Below are 23,229 nucleotides of genomic sequence, written 5' to 3' on the forward strand. Positions count from 1 at the left end.
ATATAGCAATTCATGTTATCAATGGTAATACATCTTTATATTATGTTCTGTATAATTTTGTTATCCTTATGTTGTAAAATTCTCTAACATATTTCATTTCCATATTTTTTTTCTAACCATTGATAAGATAAACCCCATATTTTATAAAATTGTTTATCTTCTTGTTCTCTTATGTCAAATGTCAATTTACTCATTTCATGTGCTGAACTGTACTTTTGACTGCCATTGCTGAGTGTAGGTTGCTTACAGTGATGAATGCATTGAGGTGAATACTGTGTGTTGCTGGGCCCCAAAAATGTAAAGGTAGTGAATTGAGAAATGTTGATTTGTATGATCACGAACAAAACATACCTGTGACAACCATCAAGTTTCACATCAAAAATGTCGACGAACTTTAATGATTAAGGACAATTGGCAGATTACTCAAAGGGAAATTTCAATCAGTCTTGGCATTTCATGTGGCTCACCTTATTGATGTTCTTCAGTACAGGTAGTCCTTGACTTATGACCATCATTGAGGCTAAAATTTCTGCTGCAAAGTCCATGGGAAGCCAGTTTTATTGAACAACCATGTTACAACGGAACAACTTCAGTGTTTCCCTTAACCACTGTGGCAAAGGTCGTAGAATGCGGCAAAACTCATTTAACAAATGGCTCGCTTAGCAGCGGAAATGTTGGGCTCAATTGTGGTCGTAAGTTGAATTCAGAATTTGCTGCAGTCTTTCCACCAACGTGCAAGAGATGTATTGCTAGGATGTCAGCAGGACCCTACAATTTCTAATGTAATTAAGGCAGACGTTGACACCAACGTTAAACAGGGCAACTCAAGCCATTAAAAAGTAGAAGTGCTTAGGCATGCAGTCACATGGAGAAATGAAAGCGCAAAGAAGCAAGCCAATAGGTACACCATTTAACAAATTCTCTGCTGGATCTCAGCGGATGGGATGCAACCCATTCATGCTGATCCATTCTTCCCCAAACTCCTCCAGTCTCATTGGCCCTATAAAACAATGTATGAAGATAGATCTCCCTCCTTTTGTATCTGCATAAGGAGGAAAGAAAGAACATTATTGATATTATAGAGGGGCAAAATGGCCAATGTACGTAGCTAAGCACTCCTGCAGTCATATCCCTTGCAGCCCTGGATTGCAGTTCTAGTCATCTATGCAGAGAAAATTTGGTCCCTAGCTTTCTCTCCCATAATTGAATTCAAGGCTAGAATACTGCATTTTGGAACAGTGCAACAAATAGCTCCTTTAAGTATGTTTTGGGCTCCCAGGAACTTGAATTCTTTTCTTTTATGTCATGTTCAAATAATTCTCTCAAAGCCACCTATTTGGAAATGATTGTGTTAGAAATGTTTGTGGTGCAGATCTCATGTCTCCTATCTTTCTTTCTCTTACAGTTTCACTTCTAAAAGATTTGAAACATGCCAATATAGTGACCCTGCATGATATCATCCATACAGAGAAATCCCTGACTCTTGTCTTCGAGTATTTAGTGAGTAGATGGAGGAAGGGAGGGAATGAAATAAATTGGAACACAACTTTCTTTTATGTCTGAAAATCCAGTTCTCATTAAGATCTAGAAAATTCAGAGTCACCACCAACTTTCCTTATGTGCAAGCTGCCATTTTGGTTTGAAAAAGGATGGTCTTTAAACTCCAGGCAGTAGAGACACCCTTCTGAAGACTTTGGGGAATTGTAGTTTCCTGGGAGAGTTCAAGTACTTTTGAGAAAATTCTCTGCTTGTCTTTGGAACAGCCACATTAGCAGCAAGTTTTGTAGTTTGGGTGGAACTGACAGTAGTTCTCAAAGGTTAAGTTCCAAAAGCTGAATAAATGACACAATAACCCCTCCTTCTAAGAAGGTAAAGTGTTCCATGTATTTGATCTCTAAATAAAACAAGTATATATTGTAGATCTCTACGATCTCTTCTTGCTTCACACGGGAAGCTTCACTTAACAAATGTAGCAAGAAAAGTCAAAGATAAGTGGCTTGTAATGCTTTTGGTCACTGTTTCTTGGTGGAGCTATGAATAAAGAATTGGATCAGGGACTGGCTTCCATCAGCTCCCAGGCTTCATTTTCCTAATTCAATTGCTTGTATCTATAGGGAGTGGTGAGGTGGCATAGAGGTGGCACTCTCGCATCACAAAAAAGGAGGCTGTGAGTTTGATCCTAGGTAGAAGCAGATATTTCTGTCTCTGGACACACTGAGAATATATCAACTGGAAAAAAAAAAAACCCCTCTGCATTGGCAACAGGAAGGGCATCCGGCCAGTAACACTCAGCTCCATTCAGTTGCCCAGATTTCACCCTGCAAGGGATTATGGGGTTGTTAAAAGAGAGTGATGAATTGCCTGTATCTATAGAGGGGCCACCATAGCGCCCAATTAAACCCATTCTACTCATTGCACATGCCTTCATTAAGATGAGTCAGCCTGGGAACCGGCTGGCATGTAGTATCTGATGCCACCCCCACCCCCCCTTACTTCAGTTCAGGTTACTCAAAGCTGGAATTCTGTTGAGGCAGAGGCTTGGGGTACCTCAGGTTCTCAGATTGCTATATTGGCCCATTATATCTTGAGAGGAGTAGGAACAACACGCAGTGTATCTTCCAGCTGTAAAGCTGTGTCTGCCAGTCTGTGTTTGATTACCTTGCCTTAAGACCTTCTGATGTAATTGTTGGAACAATATTACCTTGTTGAAACACTAAATGTACCAGAGATAAAATCCTGTCCTTTTCTTTCACAGGATAAAGACCTCAAACAGTATCTAGATGATTGTGGGAACGTAATAAATATGCACAATGTGAAGGTAAGGATTAATTCTTAGTACGGCTGATTCTTTCCTTTCAGCGATTGCTTTCAGCTTCTTCAGTGATAGAAGAATTGCTTACAGTGCCAGCAAAGACTCAGATTAAAGGCAGTCCTCAACTTACAACCACAACTGAGCCCAACATTTATGTGGTTAAGTGAGAAATTTGTTAAATAAGTCTTGCCCCTTTTTATGACTTTTTCTTGCCACATTTGTTAAGTGAATCATTGCAGTTGTTACAATAGTAACAACATTTGGTAAGTGAATCTGGTTTTCCCATTGACTTTGTGCCAACTAAAAAGATACTCCTTTGGTCTTTTTAGCTGCCAGAAAAAGGGGGTGGGGGAAAATAAGGCATTCTTGAAATGCCTAGATATCAACTCAGCAACCCAAAGTTGTCAGTGCATAAGAAGGTTATTGGAAAGCATGATGGATGACTCTTGGAGACTGATGTGTCCTATTGGAGAAGTCACATCCCTGACACTTTGCTTGTCAGAAGGTTGTAGAAGGTGATCACATGACCTCAGGACACTGCAACTGTCATAAATGTGAATCAGATGTCAAGCATCCAAATGTAAACGGATGCGACCATGGGGATGCTGCAACGGTCATAAGTGTGAAAAATGGTCATAGATGATCTTTTTCAGTGCCGTTGTAACTTTGAACGGTCACTGTTGAATCTAGGCTCTCATACAGCTGAAACAATAACCTTCCCATCTTCCTTTTAGAGGTTCTAGTGTTCCCATCTTTGCAAAGGGACTCACAAATAGCAATGACAGCAACCCTGATTTTATTGTAATACTTGTAAAAGTATTGTTGGCTCACAATATCAGACTCTTGAATACTTCGCACATGCAGTGGAGATATTTCACTGCGTTCCAAATTTTTCTGTGGGATTTCTTCATTTCTTTCCCTCAGGTTTGAAATCAGAAGGATTGTCAAATACTAGAAGTGATAGATCTTTTTCTGGCCATCAAGGCCAGTGAACTATTTCTTCCTGCAGAAAGAGCCTCAAGTGCTACTTTATATTTAAGTTGTGTTTCCCGGGAAGAAGCAATGAGGAGGAGAACCCCGCTAGGTTTGAAGTGGGGAGAATCAGCACATAGAACATTGCAGGCTTTGTAAGGAGTCATTGGATTCCATCATGGAATGTCTCATAGGCTAAAACATTCTGGCTTCCCTGGATCTTCAGGAGACTGGTCTGCATATTTTAATCCACCCCTTTCGCCAACCAGTTCCTCTGGTTAAAATGTTTGGAGAACTGTTTTCAGGATACTTTCTCCTTCAGCTGGACGTTGGTTCCTAAAACACTCCCTGTTGACATGGGTGATGTTTCTGTGGGATTGGGAAATTCATGTTTATCTTTACCTAGATGATTTTTTTTTCATGAGGTCTGTTTTAGTATCTGCTGAGTAAGACTTTGTGTCTGATCAGTCTGGGAGGGATAGGAGGCAACCTAGAAAGACACAGCTTTTTCCCACTCGTTGTGCACTTCGGTACAGTATTAAAAATTTAACTACAGCCTGCATTTTAAAGAACGGGAGATAAAGAGCCTTGTCGGATTGCCCTTACATGTGCTAACTCTAGCTCATCTCCAGGAAGTCATGGGTGCAGGCATAGATGAAGGATCATTCTTGGATCATTCTGTTGGAACTTCTGCCATTTCTGAAGGAAATAGTTGTGAGGTCATGGAGTCACTGGCTTGGCTGCCTTTTTGTAAGTAAGCGAACATCTCCACGATTTCAACAGGGAAAAACTTTGTGCTCTTGTGCTCCTCCAACAGTAGTAACTAGCTAGATCAGCTATCCGTGGCTTTATTTGTGCTGCAAAGCTAAGGGCTATTGCTTCTTCCTTCAACTTCCTGGAGTTCGAGGTCATTCATCTGGCTCTGCTTAGCTTCAGTCATCTTCTATACCATGGGTATCAAACTCGCTGCATCACGTTGCCGTCATGTGATGTTTCACAACGTTTTTCCCATTCGTGGAGTTGGTGTGGGAGTGATGCATCCAGCCTACAGGCCGCCAGTTTCACACCCCTGTTCTATACCATATGCTCCTGGTTGAACATACCACAGTCTATGCGTATCTGACCTGAATGAAGTAGTAAGTGTAAGGAAGACCTCTAAATTATGTCATCAGTTGTTGCACCTGATTTCTATTTTGGTGGAGTACATCCAAAGCTGATTGCTTTGATTGACCAATTGATCTTAGGTAAGAATCACTATGAAGCTTGGGAAAACCTCTCTTCATGTCACCATTTTGAGAACTGAATTACTTCTTTTGATTCTCAATACAGGCAGCAGTTGTGGAAGACATGTTAAGTTTTGGGTGGCCTCCAGACCTGCTTTATACTTCCCATTTTTCTTATCACTGTTCAGAATAATTAATTGCTGTTATTTCAATCTGTCATATTTCTGAACTTGCAATGCCACATACGATTTTGTGCGTGCTGTGAACCATTTCATCATTTATGCCTATTTAAGGATAAAGGATACATACCTAAGGATCTTAGCTATGCCTAAGATCTTCATTTATGCAAAGATGTATGTTTTCAGTTGTGCCTCCCAACTTTTATTTTGTCTAGGTTAAAAAGGACTAGCATGAGATAGATGTGGCTAACTTTCAAGATTTATATTTTGGGTTTCATATTGTTTTATTTCAACAGCCATTCCTGCGGCACAGAGTAATTGTTTGCAAATCTCTGCAGTTGAATCTTGTTCTGGATAGTTCTTTTAAGTGCTGCTCTGCTGTTGGTCAAGGCCAAAACTTGTTCTACTAAGATTGCAGCCATTTCCGTACTTTAGCCCTCGTCCCTAAGATTGTCCTGTTAGACATTAGTAAGGTAGCTGTATGGTCATTCATCTCTTCTGTTGTGCAACATTACAGTTTAGATGTGCAAGCCTTGGCAGAATATATATACATTCTACATATATGACAGTCAGCCAGCCAAAAGTGTTTGCCCCTACCACTTTTGGAAATGTTTTGGTAGATTCCAGCTGTGGATATCCTTCTCCCCTCTGGAAAAAGAAACATTGAATTATCATCAAAGTTTTTTCCCCTGCAGTGGGCAGAAGGTATTCAACTCTTCAATGTCCAGTTCATTGTGAACATCAGGGTTTTATATTCTGTCTTTTTACTAATCTTGGAATTCTCATGTTGTCTGATATTTCCATCGGTAGGCTTGGATATTGCTCTCTCTTTATATATAAGGGCCTCAAAGAATATTTGTTCGTGTCTGATGGAGTGAAAGGGAGAAGCAATTATGGATAATCTCCCTCCATTATAGAAAAAAAGACCAAGTCAAATGTTCCATATATATTATTAATGTTTTACTGAAAAGTAACATATGTACTGTATCAGGATTTCCCAAGATGCTCACATAATCCCACCTTGATTTTTTTTATATCTTTCTTTAATGGTATTAAAGGAACAGAGGTTCTATGTTCCTACATGTTCAGGGACTAAAATATCATCTGTAAGTGTATGTCCAGGAGACTGCAATCCAAACAAATATATCATGGATCCTATGTGATATATGAGAAGAATTGAATATATGATATAAGATAAATAAAATAATCTTTATTGCCACTTTTTTTCTGTGAACACACTGGCATACATTAAAAAATGAAATTCTGATCCCCATTCTCAAACGAAAGAAAGAAAGAAAGAAAGATACATACACACACACACACACACACAGTATATATATCATCACAGACCATTTAGAATACGTAGCAGAAAAAAGAGCCTTGAGAATTAACAATTTTGGTACTATATGGTATAAAGCTATTACAGAATCTTGTTGTTCTGCTTCCGATACTGCAAAGCCTCCTCCCAGAAGGTAACAAAGAAAACTGCTCATGGAGAGGATGCATCTCAGACAATATTGTGGACCCTGATCAAGTATTGCTTGTATACCGTGTCCTGGACAGAAGAGAATGAACTTCCAATAATGTTTTCTGCTGTCCTCACCACTGTCTGCATAGTCTTCCTGTCAATGGTGCAAATTTTGGACTCAAATGGAACTGCTATTGGTCATGCCTATGCTAAATGTACTAAATGTGCTTTTATTCCCCAAATGATCACAAGCAGTGATGCCCAATAAACGGATTTTTTTTAAAAATTCTTTATATGTAGCAAATTCCCAAGTTTAAGAATGCCTTAGTTTAAGGATGATCCATAGTTAAGTACAGAGCCTATCGTAGCAAAATTCAAGTTAAATACACAATGTTTCAAGTTCATTACACAATACTAGTTACACAGTATTATACATAATACTGTTTCTGATTTACATATAAATTCAACTAAAGGGCAGATTTTGGGAACAGAACTGGGTACTACCTGTATTTTCCTTTCATACTATCTTAGTTACTGATGTGACAGTGGCACTGTTGTGTGATTTGGAAATATATTAGGAAAAGAAAGCAACATACACATCCATTACTCTATATAAGTATCTGTGTAAAAGATATGCAATATGAACTATTCTGTGAATGATAGGGAAATTGTATTTGCCTAGCAAAATTCACTTAGACGGCTTTGTTCCCTCTTCTAGTTGTTTCTGTTCCAGCTGCTACGTGGCCTAGCCTACTGTCACCGTCAGAAGGTGCTGCATCGAGACTTGAAGCCCCAGAATTTGCTTATTAACGAGAGAGGGGAGCTCAAACTAGCAGATTTTGGTGAGTATCGTCAAATCCTTTTTTGATCTATATTCCAGCAATCTTCGGGCTCTTATTTTTGGTAACTGATGGCCTCGAGGGTAGGAGTGATATGAGGATTGAACGAGATTTTTCATTCCCATCACACTTCCAATATTTGGCAATATATTACTAAATTTCACTGGTACAATTCTATCAACTCTAATGCTGTTTTAAAAAAGGAGGAGGAGGAGGAACCGCTGAAATAGTATTTTCTGCTCTGTGGAAGGTTTTGCAAATGCATTTCTATCTTTTTCAGGATTAGCCCGGGCAAAATCTATCCCCACTAAGACCTACTCCAATGAGGTGGTAACACTTTGGTACCGACCGCCTGATATTCTGCTGGGCTCGACAGAATATTCCACCCAGATTGACATGTGGTACAAATTCTTCTATCTGACTCTCTGAATGATCTTCTTTTTAATGGTTCCTTAGGGTAACTGATTCATTTGCCACACTGTGGGACACTCAGTTGTCCCACACAATGATACCCAAGTTCAGAAAAGTATTCCTAAGTTTAAAGAACTCCATGAAATAATTTACGGTAGTTAATTACAAGTTTTCAGAAAATACGTTTTGCAATTTTTCCGTCATCTTTGAAAAGGTTCAGGCTTTGTTCTTCCTGGCTTGTATGCAGAACTGAGGCTCTGTGCCTTGTCCATTAATAAACACACACTCTAGGCCACTTAGAGCTAGGGAAGGAAATGGTTGTAGAACAGAAAAAGAGGACTGAAGCTAGAGGGAAGTGCTAAATGCACAGGTGCTGGCCCCCTAAAGCCGCTAATTTCAGTTTGGGTCTCCCCAATTCCAGTCAATTCCTACAATAGAGTACAAATGATCCTCACTTAACAACTATTCATTCAGCGGCTGCACAAAATTATGATGACACGGAATAAGTCGTATTTATGACTGGTCCTTGTATTTGTGTTGTTTCACAGTGTCTTTGTGATCTGGGCACTTGGTTGCTGAGCTCACAGGTATGACACTGCAGTGTCCCACAGTCATATGATCACAGTTTGTGACTTTTCCCCCCCAAATTCCTGCAAGCAAAGTCAACAGGGAAGATGGAACAGTAGGTGGTTGCAAATGGCAACCATGTGTTATCCTCAACTTACAATGGTTTGCTTAATGATGTCAAGCAGAAGTGCCAGAAATTTTGTCATGAAACAGTGCATTCACATGATGCTGCGCTTTGTGACCACATTGCTTAGTGTCAGAAATTCCCATCTCAGTTGGTGAGTTTAAAAACTGTCTAGTTGTTTTTAAACTGCATTGTGGGGCTTTCAGGAAGCATAGCATCAGTTCTATAAAGCGGAGGCTCTTCCTAGCAGATGTCAACTTATTCACCTGAGTTGATGTTTACCGTAATATATAAGTGATAATATTTAGTGTTCTGAGGAGGACAATAATTTGAGGCTCAGTGGTTCTGTCAGCATTGTCTTTACTGGTGAGCACTGCATACATTCCTAGAATGTCTCTACTGCATTCCTCAAGGAACAGGGATTGACTTTGTAGAGATTAATTCAGTGCTCTCTTTAAAATCCTAAGAATATTTTTGGATATTTTCAAAATGGCACCTATTTTTTTCCCTTCATCTCAGAAGCATCGAAGTGCTTCCATGGCTAAAAGATTTACTGGTGTCATCACCATTGCCTAGGGTATTCTCAGTTGAGGGTTCCTTTCATGTCCCTGTGAAGTTGCCCACCAAAGTGGTACCCATTAATCTACTCACAGTTGCCCACTTTCAAACTGCTTGGTCGGCAGGAGCTGGAGTATGTGGTAGGAGCTCAACCTGCCCCATGGCAGCACCAGGTCTCGAACATGAGACTGCTGATTCATTAGCCCAGCATTCTAACCTTGTGAGCCACCACATGTTGGTCATTAGAAACCTTAATTGCACCATAGATTTACCCCGTCCTTATGTTTTGATGTGGATTATTTTATATTTTAAGCCAAATTTAAAAAGATTGTTTCAAATGTCAAAATCATTGGCTGACCAGCAAAATCCAGTCATAGAAACATTTTGTCGGTCTGCAAGTGATCTTGTTCAATCATCATGACAGAGATAAGATGTAAAAGTTAGGAATTCTAATTGATAGCACAAAAGTTCCGATTTTCTCGGTTCTGATATTGAAATCTGCCTGCCTTTCTCCACAGGGGTGTGGGTTGCATTTTCTATGAGATGTCCACAGGGCGGCCACTCTTCCCAGGCTCCACAGTCGAGGAGCAGCTGCATTTCATTTTTCGGATATTGGGTAAATATCTACCAAGGTTGCATTGCTGAGAAATCAGTGAAGAAATGGGAGGCAGAGGAGAGGAAGATAATCAGATAGGCTGATCTACAATTTCATAATGGAGGTTAAGAATTTCTTCAGGGGTACCAATTAAAGCACCATAAGATGATCCAAGATGAAGTACATTTTTAAAAACACTCCCAGATCAGCCTATCTGTCACTAAAAAAATTGTGTCTCTGAACTCACTTGGAATTTGAAAGACACAATTCAGAAGAAGAAATGGAGCTGGAACAAAGGGGTGTGGGGTGTGGGGGGAGGAATAATCCTTGTGAGTGGAGTGAAAACTATTGAGGAGACAGAAAGTCCCGTATCTTGGCTATGCTGTTGAAATGGTCTTATTTCTCATCTTTACTTACTACTTTCATGTGATATGAAAATTGGAAGTCCCTTTTTTTTTAAAACTCCTTTTTCAGAACTCTGCTTTTTCTCTCTGTTGCCAGGGACACCCAATGAAGAGACATGGCCTGGAATCCTGTCCAATGAAGAATTCCGAGCGTATAACTACCCCAAATACCGTTCTGAGGCCCTGATCAACCATGCCCCAAGGTGAATGTCAGACTATAGTTCAGATGTGGGAGCTTTTGATGAGTGATGAGCTGCTGTAGTCATCTCATAAAAGAGAAGGAGAAAGACTGCATCCTCCGAAGAGTTGGGATAGGACATTCTGGGCAATTTTCATGTAACCCTTTCAACCATTAAGAACAGAAATTTATTTTAGAACAAGAAAGGAGACAGATGGACTCATTGTACAGCCATAGGTAGTTTTTCTTTCTTTGTCCCTTTTTCAGTGTGGAAAGAGATACACCCAAGTAAAAGCCTATGGATCAGGTCCTCCCAGGATCTTGTAAGGAAGATATTTCCTGTCCAGTTGTTCTTTTTTTCAGCAGAGATGCAGGCAAAGAGTTTTGTCTGGAGTACCTTCTCTGCTGAATTCCAGGCAAGGAAGTTGCCAAGATGCCTCAATGAGCATTTGGTTAAAATCTTTGCGCTTTATTGGGAAGAAGGGATTAACAAGATCACTGTTTGGCTCCTAAGGGTGGAAGAAACATGGGTGACTTTTTGGTGCAGTTCCAAATGAATACTTGACTTAGGGACATGAACTATTTTACATCTTCAGATGTTGTGTCAGAGAATAACAGTGCCAGGAAGCAAAGCCTCAGTTTTCCTGGGGAAATTAATGAATCTGACCTTTCTTTTCTCTCCTAATTGTACAGGCTAGACAATGATGGGGTTGATCTTTTAGGAAAGCTGCTACAGGTGAGCAGTTATTTCATTTTGTTGTTGTTGGAGAATTAAGGTTTTGAGGTCTCTGACCCTTTCTTCCAGGAATCTTAAACTCCTTACATTCCTTTCCCATCCCCAAGCAGTGGAAAAATATTCCCTGCCATGGCAAGCAGGCAACAATCAACCTCATTAACAAATGGAGATCATATAAAGAAAGTATTGACTTCTTGTCCCCACCCACCCCCAAAAAAAACAACAAATAAATGCACTGGACAGAATGGGCTACCAATTAGGACCTCAAGTGACCTCAAGGACTGTTGCAGAGCTATTCTTTGGGAATGTCTGCATGTATGTGCGTACACACAAAACAAAACAAATTCCAAAGTGGGATACATTAAAAAGGATCCATCAAGTGGATCCATCATAGAGCAGGTGCTCCTGCAGAAATAATTCTGCTTTGTTTGCCTTAATTTCTCAGTGTACTATCTGTGGATGCTTAATATGGCCTGTAGATGGAGAAGTAGAAGCATTTAGGAACACTATAGGTTTCAGCCCCTTAGCTTGCTTTGCAGGTCATTGCTGGCAGGGTTTTATTCATTTGTCTGTTAGTCAAAATAGGTGAAACTTTTGATCCACTAATTCAAATATTTTGCATTAGGCATGGATTGACAGCCTGCCATATGCAGCTCCTGTGGGTTGTTTACAGCCAGCCTGGAAGTGTAAAATCTGTGTGCTTAAAAAAAAAAGTGCTATATGTAGTTGACACTTGATTAGAGATATTTTACAATTCACAGAATTCTGGTAACTGAAGATAGTTCAAATCCTTGGGCTTTTCCACCGAGTTTGGCCTACTTGTTAAGACACCTGGCTAAAAAAAGTAGGAGACTGACTTCAAGTCCCTCCTTAACCATGAAAGCCGACTGAATGACCTTGGGCAACTCTGTCAGCTCAATTCACCTCACGGAGTTATTGTGGGGAAAAGAGGAGGAGGAAAGTGTCTTGAATTATGTTCACCACCTTGAGTTATCTTAAAAATAGTAAAGGTGGGATAAAAATCAAAATAACATATTTTGCACATTCCTTGCGATCTGGATCAGCGCTTCAGTTTGTTCTGAGATTTCTCTTGTCATAAGCTTTGGGAGCAGGAAACAGCAGTATCTGAGTGGTTGTGTTTTGATGGTATGGGGGAATTTTTAACATTCTTTCCTTTTGGGAGATTTGGGGCACGCCTGTGATTCCAACAATGTGATAACTTTTGGGGGGGAAATGCTTTTGTATTAGGACCAAAAAGCTAAATGCCATTAGCATCCTTCATTGAATCAATAGGATTGATCTCTTTTCTATTCTTTCTTTTTCTCTCCCCAAATGCAGTTTGAGGGCAGGAAGCGGATCTCTGCAGATGAGGCCATGCGTCACCTGTTCTTCCACAGTCTGGGAGAAAGAGTCCTCAAACTTCCAGACAGTAGGTGCAGGCTTGGGAGGGAGAGAGGCCAGAGATGTCAAGTAGTGGTTGAGTGAATGAGAACAAGGTTAAGAGAAGGGCGTGTGATGAAAACACGAAGTGGATGATAAAAGGACCATGAATTCATTTGCATGCTATGCCCAATTCTTGCCATGAATGACATCTCCATTAACTTCTTTTAACTTCTCAGTTATGATGTAGTGGTTAACTGGAGAGGATGTTTTCATTGATGGGCTAAGAATTGAAGGGTACCCATGCTTTTTTTGCAGTTATTTTGTTACTCAGCTAATCCAGTGGGTTAGTGTATGTAGTACACTGCTAAAGGCTGGAGTGCAAGTCTGATCAGTTACTTCAGCCTATGACAGCTATCTTCACAATTCCTGTCAATTGGGAATCACAAAGGACAGAAGATCTAGATGTTTACCATTTGACACTGTGGCACATTGTATGAAGAGTCTTTTCCTTAGACTTGCACCGCACCAACCTGCTTCCTGTTTCTCCCATCCTTTTTTATCTAGCTTTAATTAACCTGCTTTAATATGCTGGCCAAAGGAAATACTGACCTCAGTTCCATCTTCTTCTCTGTCTCAACAAGGCAGAAGAAGGGCAGGGAGGAGACTGAATGGGGAACACCTTTGGTGTCAGGTGCTGGCAGCAGAAGACTACAGGACCGTTAGCTTGGTGATCTTAGAGAGCATGGGTGTCAAACTCGCCGTGTCATGTTGCTATCACATGACATAGCGCAATGTTTTTTCCCCCATTCTGGAGTTGGGGTGGGCATGGCCTGCACACGACCCATCTGGTCTGTGGGCTGCCAGTTTGACACCTCTGTCATTCAGTGAGTCAATAGACAAGTGAAGAAATTTTTGAGCAGTGAAAGACATTTTTAAACATCCCTTGGCTACTAGAACTAGATAAGTGGAAGAATGTCTTATTTCTCTGAGAATCTCACCCTACTTTAGGACATTTCAAAGCCAACTTTTCTTTCATCCTGCATGGGAAAGGAAGAAAACATTTAGCACCAGGTGATATAATTGAGCTCCTTCCTCCGAATAGAATATAGAATAGATAGAATATTTTATTTGACAAACAAAGATTTGTCTCAGAAGCTCTCCCTCAAATCTTCTCCTCCTCCTCTTCTTCTTCTTCTTCTTCTTCTTCTTCTTCTTCTTCTTCTTCTTCTTCTTCTTCTTCTTCTTCTTCTTCTTCCTCCTTCTTCTTCTCTTCTCTTCTTCTTCCTCCTTCCTTCTTCTTCTTCTCTTCTCTCTCTTCTCTTCTTCCTCTTCTTCTTCTTCTTCTTCTTCTTCTTCCTCCTCCCCCTCCCCCTTCAACAAATCTATGAGATTGGAAATTTGGCAGCCAAAGTACCATCCTTCTCCTGGGCGTGAGAAGAAGCAATGATGGAGAAGGGCAGGAAGCAGTTTTATTTCCATTTCTCTTCCCCTGTCCCGCCACTTTTTCTTCCTAGGCTTGTAAGTGGCAGGGAGCTAACTACAGAGTTGCTTCTATTCTGGTGTCCTCCCCTTGGGGAAGGAAAGCAGGGAAAGGGGCTCTTTGGGCACCAAAAAGCCACTTTCCCTCTTTTTCTTGCTTTCCCCATTATCTATGGTTTGGCAAAAGAGGTGGGAAAGGTGGTTTTTTTTTGGCATGGCAGGAGATCCCATGTCCCCCCCCCCCCAATCCCTGCCACACAAAAGTCAGTGACTAATGGCTAGGGTGGCATAGGTTTCCTACCCCTAACTCTATCTTGGTACAGACCCCTTCCATTCCAGTTTATGTTGGAAGAAACCGGCAAACCGCTTTAAAACCGGATCAGGAAGATAAATTCAGGCTGCCTTCTGGGTAGGTCTGCTGAGGTCAGCCCAACATTATCTGGACAAGCCTTCTATATCCATTTAAAAATAGATTTCCATCTGTGGTTAGCAGGTTGCGGGGAAGAGCCTTTAGTCTTCCCATGTAAGGCCTATTTGATTTTTTTTGTTCCCATAATGCTGATATTTATTTTTGATGAATTTATTCTCTAAGAATTTTAAATACTTGTTGAGAATGCATAGCATAAAATTAAATGAAACTTCACCTTCACATGTTTTACACAAATCTATTGTGATAACATTTTTTGTTATACTTTCCTTTAATGTATTACTTTATGTACCACTGTTCTAGAGTTTCAAATGGGCCAAAAACTGAGAACTGCATAATATGCAATATATAGTTCACCACATTAAATATAATAACGGAATAGTAACAGAACCACTAACATTCATTAACTAATTGATAACGTTCATTTTTCCATACATCAAAGCTCAATGAAGAATGCATGACTTGAATGTACACAGATTGGTTATGGTCGTTAAGACATCAGGCTAGAAACTGGAAGACTATTAAGTTTTCTTCCTGATTTAGGTACAAAGCCAGATGAGGGGACTTAGGTCAGTCACTTTCTCTCAGCCCTAGTTAGAAGGCAATGGCAAACCACTTCTGAAAACTTGCCACAAAAAACTGCAGGGACTTGTCTAGACCGTCTTTCATGATCAAAATGATTGGTCAGCAGGAAACAAATATCTACTACATCCCTTAATGGGATAAAATCCATAAAAATTGATTCAAAAATTTGCCAATATGTACTCTCTGTGTTCTCTCTCTCTCTCTCTCTCTCTCTCTCTCTCTCTCTCTCTCTCTCTCTCTCTCTCTCTCTCTCTCTCTCTCTCTCTCTCTCTCTCCCTCCCTCTCCCTCTCCCTCTCACGCACACACACATGCACACACACGCACACATACTTATTCAAATTACTTTTATCCTTTTATCAGTTCACATGCTAGCATGATAGAATAGCAGGCCTAGAACTTGGGGTTATCTCACTGGCTTTGTGTCTTTTTTTCTTCTCCTGCAGCAACATCAATATTTGCACTAAAGGAGATTCAGTTACAGAAAGAGACTGGGCTGAGATCTGCTTCCCTGCCTGAATCAGGTGAGAAGTGGTTGTCGAGCAATTCTGTCAACAGGATTCCCTCCGCTTTTTCGTTAGCCCTCAGTTTTGAATAAAATTTCTTCCTCCCCCTGAATGGGTGGCCCACATTTCTTGGTACTTGAAAGGGCACCTTGATAGTCCCTTCCTATCTCCAAAAACTGCTTCTCTTGGAGAAGCAGACTTTCCCCATCTCCCTGCTTAACAGTACATCTGTGTCTGTAGTTATGCAGTAACCACTCTCACCCCTCCCATAAAGTAGGAACCATGTTCCAGTTAGTGGACACTGAACTGTAGCCACCAGGCCAGGTATCTGTGCCTCACCCACTTCCATTTTCACTTCTTCCTGTTCTCAGCACCATGAGTTGGCATCCTCCCCTCTCTCAGTCACCCTGACTAGAGCCTTCGTGGCACCTCTGTTTCAAATCTGAGTCTTTTTAGCTCAGTGCATCCTCAATTCAAAGCTTTCCCCTGTAGTTCAAATCTAAAGAAATTTGGGATCAGAAGTAGGGAAAGTGGAGCAACATGATGGAAAAAGCATCCTGTGGCATTGGAACCTTATGATCTTGAGACTGAGGTGCAATTGGATTGAAATGCCCTTGTTCAAAAGCTAACTTAGTGATGCTCTCATCAGGCAGTGTTCGGCCAGCTGCACTTTCTAGCCCACAGTTCTTCCATCCATAAAATGGGGCTGAAAATATTGGACCTGCCTAACATGGCTCCTTCATCAGGCTGCTGAGAGAATGTGAAATTTGCATCCATATTGCACACACAAAAAATATAATTCCCAGATTGCTCAGAGAATTATAACAACCTGGTAGTTGGGGAAGAAACATTAGAAGGAACCTGGGGGAATGTTAATAGCATCACATCCTCTAAAACAGTGTTTTTCAAACTTGGCAACTTTAAGTTTTGTGGACTTCAACTCTCAGAATTCTGAGAGTTGAAGTCTGTACATCTTAAAATTGTCAAAGTTTGAAAAATGCAGACCTTGGGGGATCAAGTTGGGGGAAGACGCAAAATGCATTCTATCTATAACACTTTTGCTGTTTCCCTACAGTGAATGGTCAGAATGGACGGCCAAGCCTGCTGCTTTGAAGCCTACAGTTCTGGGTTGGCAAGGGTAGAAAGAAGCCAGGTTTCTCCCCACTCCACCCCACAGACTGTCTCCACTGGTGGCTTCTTGGTATTGAACTGTGGCATGAGAACCTGTGCTGGGAATTTGCTGGGGCAAAGGTGGAGGGCCCTGGAACTGAGGAGAAACATGACCGCTCCTGGCACCAACAAGCCAGCCATCAATTCTCTGTGCCGCTGGGACGGACCCTCCCTCCCTCCCTCTCACACACACGGTGTTTCATTTTATTTTTTAAGTTTTATTTTTTCAATGCAACATTATAAATATTATATTTACAAATATCTATACAGAGAGAGAGAGAGAGACACCACCACCCCACATCCCCTAGCCTCTCCAGTAATGGGGAGTGTACAGTATTAACTGTGAGGGAGCCAATCCCCTCCCTATCTCATCCCAGTAGTGGCCCAGGTGCAGGGACGAGAAGCACTGGGGCCAGAGTAGTTTCATCCTTTGCACTCCATAATCTAGGAATTGATGGGATTGGGGAGGTTGTTAGTATTTAGGATGAATGAGAGCACTCCTCCTTCCCAGCTATAATCACTTTCTTTGGACATGGTGGGGGCTTTGTTTTTCTGCCCTAACTGTGTATTTTGAAGTCCGGGGAAGACCAGGCAACCAGGTGTCCTCTGAGAATTCTCCAAATCTTTGGAAAGATGGGCCTTCTTTCCTTGTCTTCTTTCTTACTGGGACTTTCTGGCCGCAAGGATGCCCTCTTTCCAAACCCCTTTTTGCTCAGTTTTGGAGCTGCTTCCATCTCCTCCTCACACCAAAGCGGAGTCTCCTTTTTGATACCCCTTGGATCTTGACTGGTGCCTCTCCTGGGCTTGTGCTTGGTTAGTGCTCTCAATTGTAGCTTAACTCCTATTCATCTGTTACGGTTCTTATATTATTGCTTGGTACTCAGGGTTTGCATTTCTTCCATTGCCTTTCCAGATGCAGTCCACTCACTTCTAGTCCAGACACAAGCATCAGATATTCTAGTAGTCCTTTTGTAGGATGGTGGATCCAATTCCCAGTGGATTGTGCCTTGTTCTCTCACCCCAGTTCTTTGTTTTTCATGTATACTACAGTTCCTAAGTGATCATGACTTGTAGCTTGTCTTAACATTTCTTATATCCAAACGACTATGTTAGAACGGGCCCATCGAGATCTTTCTCCGATGCTGTGGTGTTTATTTTGGTATGAAAACTTCGGCACTTTCCCAAAATTTTGGACAACACCGCCCCTCATCCTCAGTCAGCAGGATCAGCAGTTTAGGAATATGGGAGTAATCATCCAAAACATATAGGGCTATAAAATGCCAGCCTTTATTTGGTCTTCATGCAAATTATTTGCCTTGTCTCTGCTGCTGAGATTTTCACATCAGTTCCTACAATTTTCACCCCATGGTTATCTTTGTAACAATTTAGAGTAGCAGGTTCTTCAGTCCTTAGTTATGTAGATTACATGATTACCATTATTTTCCATTGTTTTGAATCCAAAGTAAACCAGAACAGAACATCTGTTCTGCAGTTAGCCACTTCAATTACCTCTTCTACCATTGGGAATCAGAGATACTTAAGAGGCAATGGGCTCTTTCCCCATCTATAGCTTCACTGGTTTCAAAGATCAATCAACTCCTGTCTGTGCTTCTGCTTTAACCAAACATCCCTCCAAAACTATCTGCTTTTTGGGTTGACTTTTTGATCTTTACTCGGAAGACTCCGATGTCCTTTCCTTCCGCTCTCTGTATTGCCGTCTTCAGCTCTTTAGATATTCACCTCTGTATACCAGAGCCTTCAATATTTAGACAAAAAAGGTCTCCAGGGGACCTGCCTGCGTATTTTCAGCATTTGGGCTCCCTCTGCTTCCAATTGTCTTACAATTAGGAGAGCCGATTTACAGGAAGAGTGAAAGGCCCAGCAGTATCACAGCTCCCCAGACCAGGACTGTTCCTTTGAGTTCAGGGCACAGAAGCTTCGGTGCACAGAACTGAAGGGTGGGGCGGGGCAGATCCATCTCCTAGAGTTTGTGCTCCAGGAGTATTAGACAAGATGGTACCAATTTTTGCTGTTTGATCACAGCCTATATATATGTATGCGTGCGTATGTCTGTGTGTATATATATATATATATATATATGTACATATGTAACCATTTTTATATGCAAGCATGAAGCGCTTCTAAGGTTCCAAGATCTTCCCTTGATGAGAGCCATACAATGAACCGTTCTAGTTACTGTTACAACGCTCAGGCAACTTAAGAGGATTTCCGAAAATGCCTACAGAGGGCATGGCAGAGATATGTAGCCTACCTTGTGCCCTGGGATGCAAGGAGTTTGTGGTGCTGGTGACCTCTTGCCTTGGCATTCAGATACTGCTGTCCATGCAATGGAGACATCTGGGGAACAATCTAGCCTACCCTACTTTACCCAGCATTAGCCTCTGGGCATAGGCTGAAAGTAGTAACCAGTGCTCAGCTCAGGGGATAAGAAGGTTGTGTTTACACAAGGCATCCTAATAAGCAGGAAGGACCAGCCTCTTTCCTTCAACCTAGTGAATATCTACAGGTCCATTTTAGCCCACTAACCTGATTGCATGATCCTTCCCTTAGTTACTGCCTACTGGGTTTTTGACTATGGCCACCCAGGTCCTTTCTTTGGTCTCCCCTTTCAACTGCACCTTAGAATCAGAAACCACTAGTTGAGGGATCATTTTCTTATCCCTTCTGATCAGAGTTCTTGCTTTCCTCCCTGGAACATGTCTCTGAAGCGCTCTGGACCTAGTGGTTCAAAAAGTTTTTATCTGCCTCAAAACTGACCTGTTCTTAGTAGGTCTGAAATGAGGCCATGCTTCCAGCAGGAACTCAACAATCATAATATGTATATTTGGTTACTTCCATTCTTGCAGACATAATTTGTCAATACGATACAGCACTAGACTTGGTTTGCTATATCAGAATCTTGACTGTAGAGGTACAGGGAGTCTATAGTTGAGGTTGCTCAGTTTAAAATCCTGCTCTTAAGAGAACATACAAGGAGTCATCAGGAAAAACTGGGGAGATCAGGAGACAGTTTAACTAATGTTTACTCAATGCAGTGTTGAATCATAGGTAACACAAACTCTGGATTCAGGACCCCACCTGAGACCATGGTTTTAAGGGCTGATTTGCTGCATTCTTTAACCATTGTTAATCCGAACAGACCTCTTAACCCTAGTGAAGGACCACAAATCATAGCTGATTAAGTATTGAATCTATATGGGACTGGCAGGAACTCCTATTATGTATGCTGTGGTTGAGTAAATTAATGGAGAAATATGGCCAAGATATACAGGGCTACCTTTGTGGAAGGGATCCAGAATCTAATCTGGTTTAGTTCATAGAATTCCCATTTTCTGTCTTTGCTCAAAGAGAAGAAATGAGGTTCTAGAATATGGAAGAATGTAGCCGAGATGGGATACGTGAGGTATTCTCCAAACACAAATGACTTTATTGAATTTTCAGGAATTGAGGGAAGCGTGAGTTCAGAATAATGCTGAGAATTTGGGAGCGGTTTAGGGCCTAAACTGAGGATTCAGAATTCTCAGAAGTGACAGCAGGAATAAATGCCACAATGGCTAAACCAGTTTGCTTATAGTGTTCTTAATACAATGCATTATGAGAGCTTTTATGTGAGAAGAAAACTGAAGATGGCCTGTTGGATAATGAATGTACAGAGGATTTGGATGTTGCTTTTGAGGAGGGTGGGGAAGGGCAGAACCTCATAATTTGTTTCTAGACTGGAGACAAGCAACCAACCTCTTCTTGCAGGAAACAGAAACCCAGGAATGGATAATCATTAACATATGGAATGGACTATCTCCATGGGCCTCCCCCACCTCAATCCTGCTTCCCTCCACATTAGTGGAGTAGATACGGAGTTTCAGCTCTCCTAGTATGGAAGAAGAAACTCTATTGTTGTACATAACTTGAATTGGGGGAGGAACTTTCTGTTTCAAAGATCAAAGTTTACCATTTATAGAAGAAAAGTCCCTAAGGAACAAAATGAACAATCTTTTTTCTCCCCCCTCATGCTCTGTCCACCTTCTTTGGGGTTAATTAATGCACCATATCCAAATGTATGGAACTGATTAAAAGTCTCCAACAATCTTTGGTGTATGCTGTATTTAATCTTGAGTTGGGATTAGGGATTAAGGGATCTTTTTCTTCTACTGAAAACAGTTGACTGCCTTTTAGATATTTTCTGCTGCTACTGATATTTCCAGATGTTCAGTTCATATCAGTAGGCACTGCAAAAGCATCTTCAGATTTCTCAGGGACAAACCATGGAAATGACATGCTGACTCACAACCAAGTTTACCCATTTATGGGGCTTTGGGGGATCCTCCAAAATCAGGATTTTGCCTTCATGAAGTGCCAGCCAGTTGATGGAGAAAGGCTGTTGCCAGATTAGATAACAGTCTTCAATGAAGAATACCGTATTATTGGTGTACCTCAATAAATCCACTAGAAAGAAGATTGTCCTGCTGAAAAAACATAATTTCTGTTCATACATGTCATGGGACCTTTGGGGAAATAAGTCATTTTGAAGTGAATACAATTTTCTCTAATGTGGCTTAGTGGCAGATAGTCATGCAATATGCAGAGGCCTAGTTACCCAATATTTTGGGGTTGGTGTTTAGAATTTTGAGGAAATGGGGGTGGCTCTGCTGGGGAAAATTGTTACTTTACAATAAAGGACTGCCACAAAATTATCAGTCCCTTAAAAGTGAGATAGATTTAAAGCTACCCACAACTTCAGTTGTTTCCTATAATTCCTGCTCATCTTGCCTTTTATTTATGCAGGTGTTTTTATTTTCCAAAAAGCCAGGCTAATGGGTGCCAAGGAAGGCACGAGTAAGCTTGCTGGTTTGTGGAAAACATTTGTGAGGATACTGCTAAGCTGTAACTGCTTTGTCCTGGCCTCATTTGCTAATAGCAAATGATTGCCATGTTTGGCCATCTGAAGTAGAAATAATTTAGGATTTGCACTTACAGTTTGCATTAATCACAAAGTCTAGTAAATCTGTTTTCTTCACAACAAAATTTCCTCCATCATTGCAATGAGAGTGAATCTACACAAACTTAAATGTTACGAAAGTGAAAGTATGCTTTGAAGTTTCATCCAGTTTTTAAGTGAGTGTACATTCAAGCTGTCCTGCAAGATTGTTGCACGGGAGGGGTAGTTCGAAAAAAATCAAAAGGAGCCAACTATTCTGGCGTCACCTTTAACTGATAAAAGATAAAGGCAATGTGTATTGTGTAGAGCAGTGGTCACGAACCAGTGGGCCGAGGACCACTGGTGGTCCGCGAGAAAATTTTGGTGGTCCACAGAGAAATGTCACCCCCAAAGCAATTAATCCAGGCTGTGTCGCTTGCATTGCGAACACAAGGTAGTGAGGGAAGGGGGGAACTTGCCCGGCAAAAGTTTATTTCTCTCCCCAAACTCCACCAGAAATGAGTCTTTGGGACCCTGCAAGGCATCCTGCTTCAAGAGGCTGTGCCGGCCCGACAAGTCTCAGAAAGATTCATTTCTGGCAGAGTTTAGGGGAGAGAAAGACTTCTGCTGCTTCTGCTGTTTTCCTTGCATGAAGCCAAAAGTCAGTCAGTCTCTCTCTCTCTCTCTCTCCCTCCCTCCCTCCTTCCCTCCCTCTCCCTCCGAGAATGGAGTTGGAGATGGTATCCTGCGATCTCAAATAAAGAATGATTGATTGATAGGAAAACGGGGTGGGGAGTTTTCCTGCAGCCTTTTGGGGGATTTTCCCAGGGTCTCTGGTCCGCGGGATTTGGGTGGTCCCTGAGGTCCAAAAGGTTGGCGACACCGGCGTAGAGGATTGGTGCATAGTATTGCAAGAAAAGTCAGTGAAATAGTTGCATGGGCTTAATTTCATGCGTTGTGCCAAGCCGCGGTTTGCCTTACCCACAATTGTTTTGAATAAAACTGCATTTCAGGAATGTCTAGTTCTGTCCATTCTACAGTATTGGCTTCCCAAAATGCATTCAGTCTGGACCCTCAATAACAGGCGCTATTCTATAAATTATGCCTTTATTCTGAGTCAAAATAGCTGTCATAAAATACTCTCGAATTCAGGTTATGCAAATCTGCACAGGGACTTAAAATAATCGCGAGATCCTCTGGTTAGAAAGTGTGGCATCAAGTGCATAAACTTAGACCGCTGGTCTCAGTAGTATCTCTCAAAAAGCAATCTATAAAGAGGATAGGCGGCTTGGCTATTTCTACTCCGCCTCCTCCCCGGTTCTTCAAAGGACAGCGTCAAAATTCATTTCGACCGGCAACGTGAAGGGCTGCGTTAGCCGAGTAAGCATTTTAAAACTTGCCCTTACTAAAAATGGCAACTGCAAGCATCGTGCACGGCATCTTCCCAGTATTGGTTACTTCAGTTTCAAGAATTCTGACACCCACGTGGGACGAAGGTCACTAGTGCCGGAAGCGGTTCAATGCACAAATAGGCGCCCGCGTTTTTTACGATGGCTTTTTTTTTTCCTTTTAAATGTGCCGTAGAGATAAAAGAATCTCGTCGTCTCCCGTTTCTGCCCGGCGTAATCGCGCTCATCCAATCAAAGCTCGACGCCGCGATCCGCCTTTTCCCCCCCCCC

At 41.4% G+C, this 23,229-nt stretch overlaps 1 protein-coding gene across 11 annotated transcripts in view; it reads left to right on the forward strand.

Moving 5' to 3' along the window:
• The window catches only part of CDK16 (cyclin dependent kinase 16), a 66,326-nt gene extending 45,605 nt beyond the window's left edge, over positions 1 to 20,721 (forward strand). For all 11 annotated transcript variants that reach the window (XM_026711336.2, XM_087925585.1, XM_087925587.1 and 8 more), the window contains 10 exons: positions 1,406 to 1,500; positions 2,756 to 2,818; positions 7,373 to 7,496; positions 7,774 to 7,894; positions 9,672 to 9,769; positions 10,250 to 10,355; positions 11,024 to 11,066; positions 12,405 to 12,495; positions 15,385 to 15,462; positions 16,520 to 20,721. In XM_026711336.2, the coding sequence (XP_026567121.1) occupies positions 1,406 to 1,500; positions 2,756 to 2,818; positions 7,373 to 7,496; positions 7,774 to 7,894; positions 9,672 to 9,769; positions 10,250 to 10,355; positions 11,024 to 11,066; positions 12,405 to 12,495; positions 15,385 to 15,462; positions 16,520 to 16,557 (857 nt within the window). In that variant the 3' untranslated portion in view covers positions 16,558 to 20,721. The remainder of the gene's footprint in view (positions 1 to 1,405; positions 1,501 to 2,755; positions 2,819 to 7,372; positions 7,497 to 7,773; positions 7,895 to 9,671; positions 9,770 to 10,249; positions 10,356 to 11,023; positions 11,067 to 12,404; positions 12,496 to 15,384; positions 15,463 to 16,519) is intronic.
• Positions 20,722 to 23,229: the final 2,508 nt, after the last annotated feature.

The sequence above is a fragment of the Pseudonaja textilis genome, chromosome 2 (genome assembly GCF_049901715.1).
Source record: "Pseudonaja textilis isolate UNSWEBS1 chromosome 2, rPseTex1.2, whole genome shotgun sequence".
In the NCBI taxonomy this organism is placed as follows: Eukaryota; Metazoa; Chordata; class Lepidosauria; order Squamata; family Elapidae; genus Pseudonaja; species Pseudonaja textilis.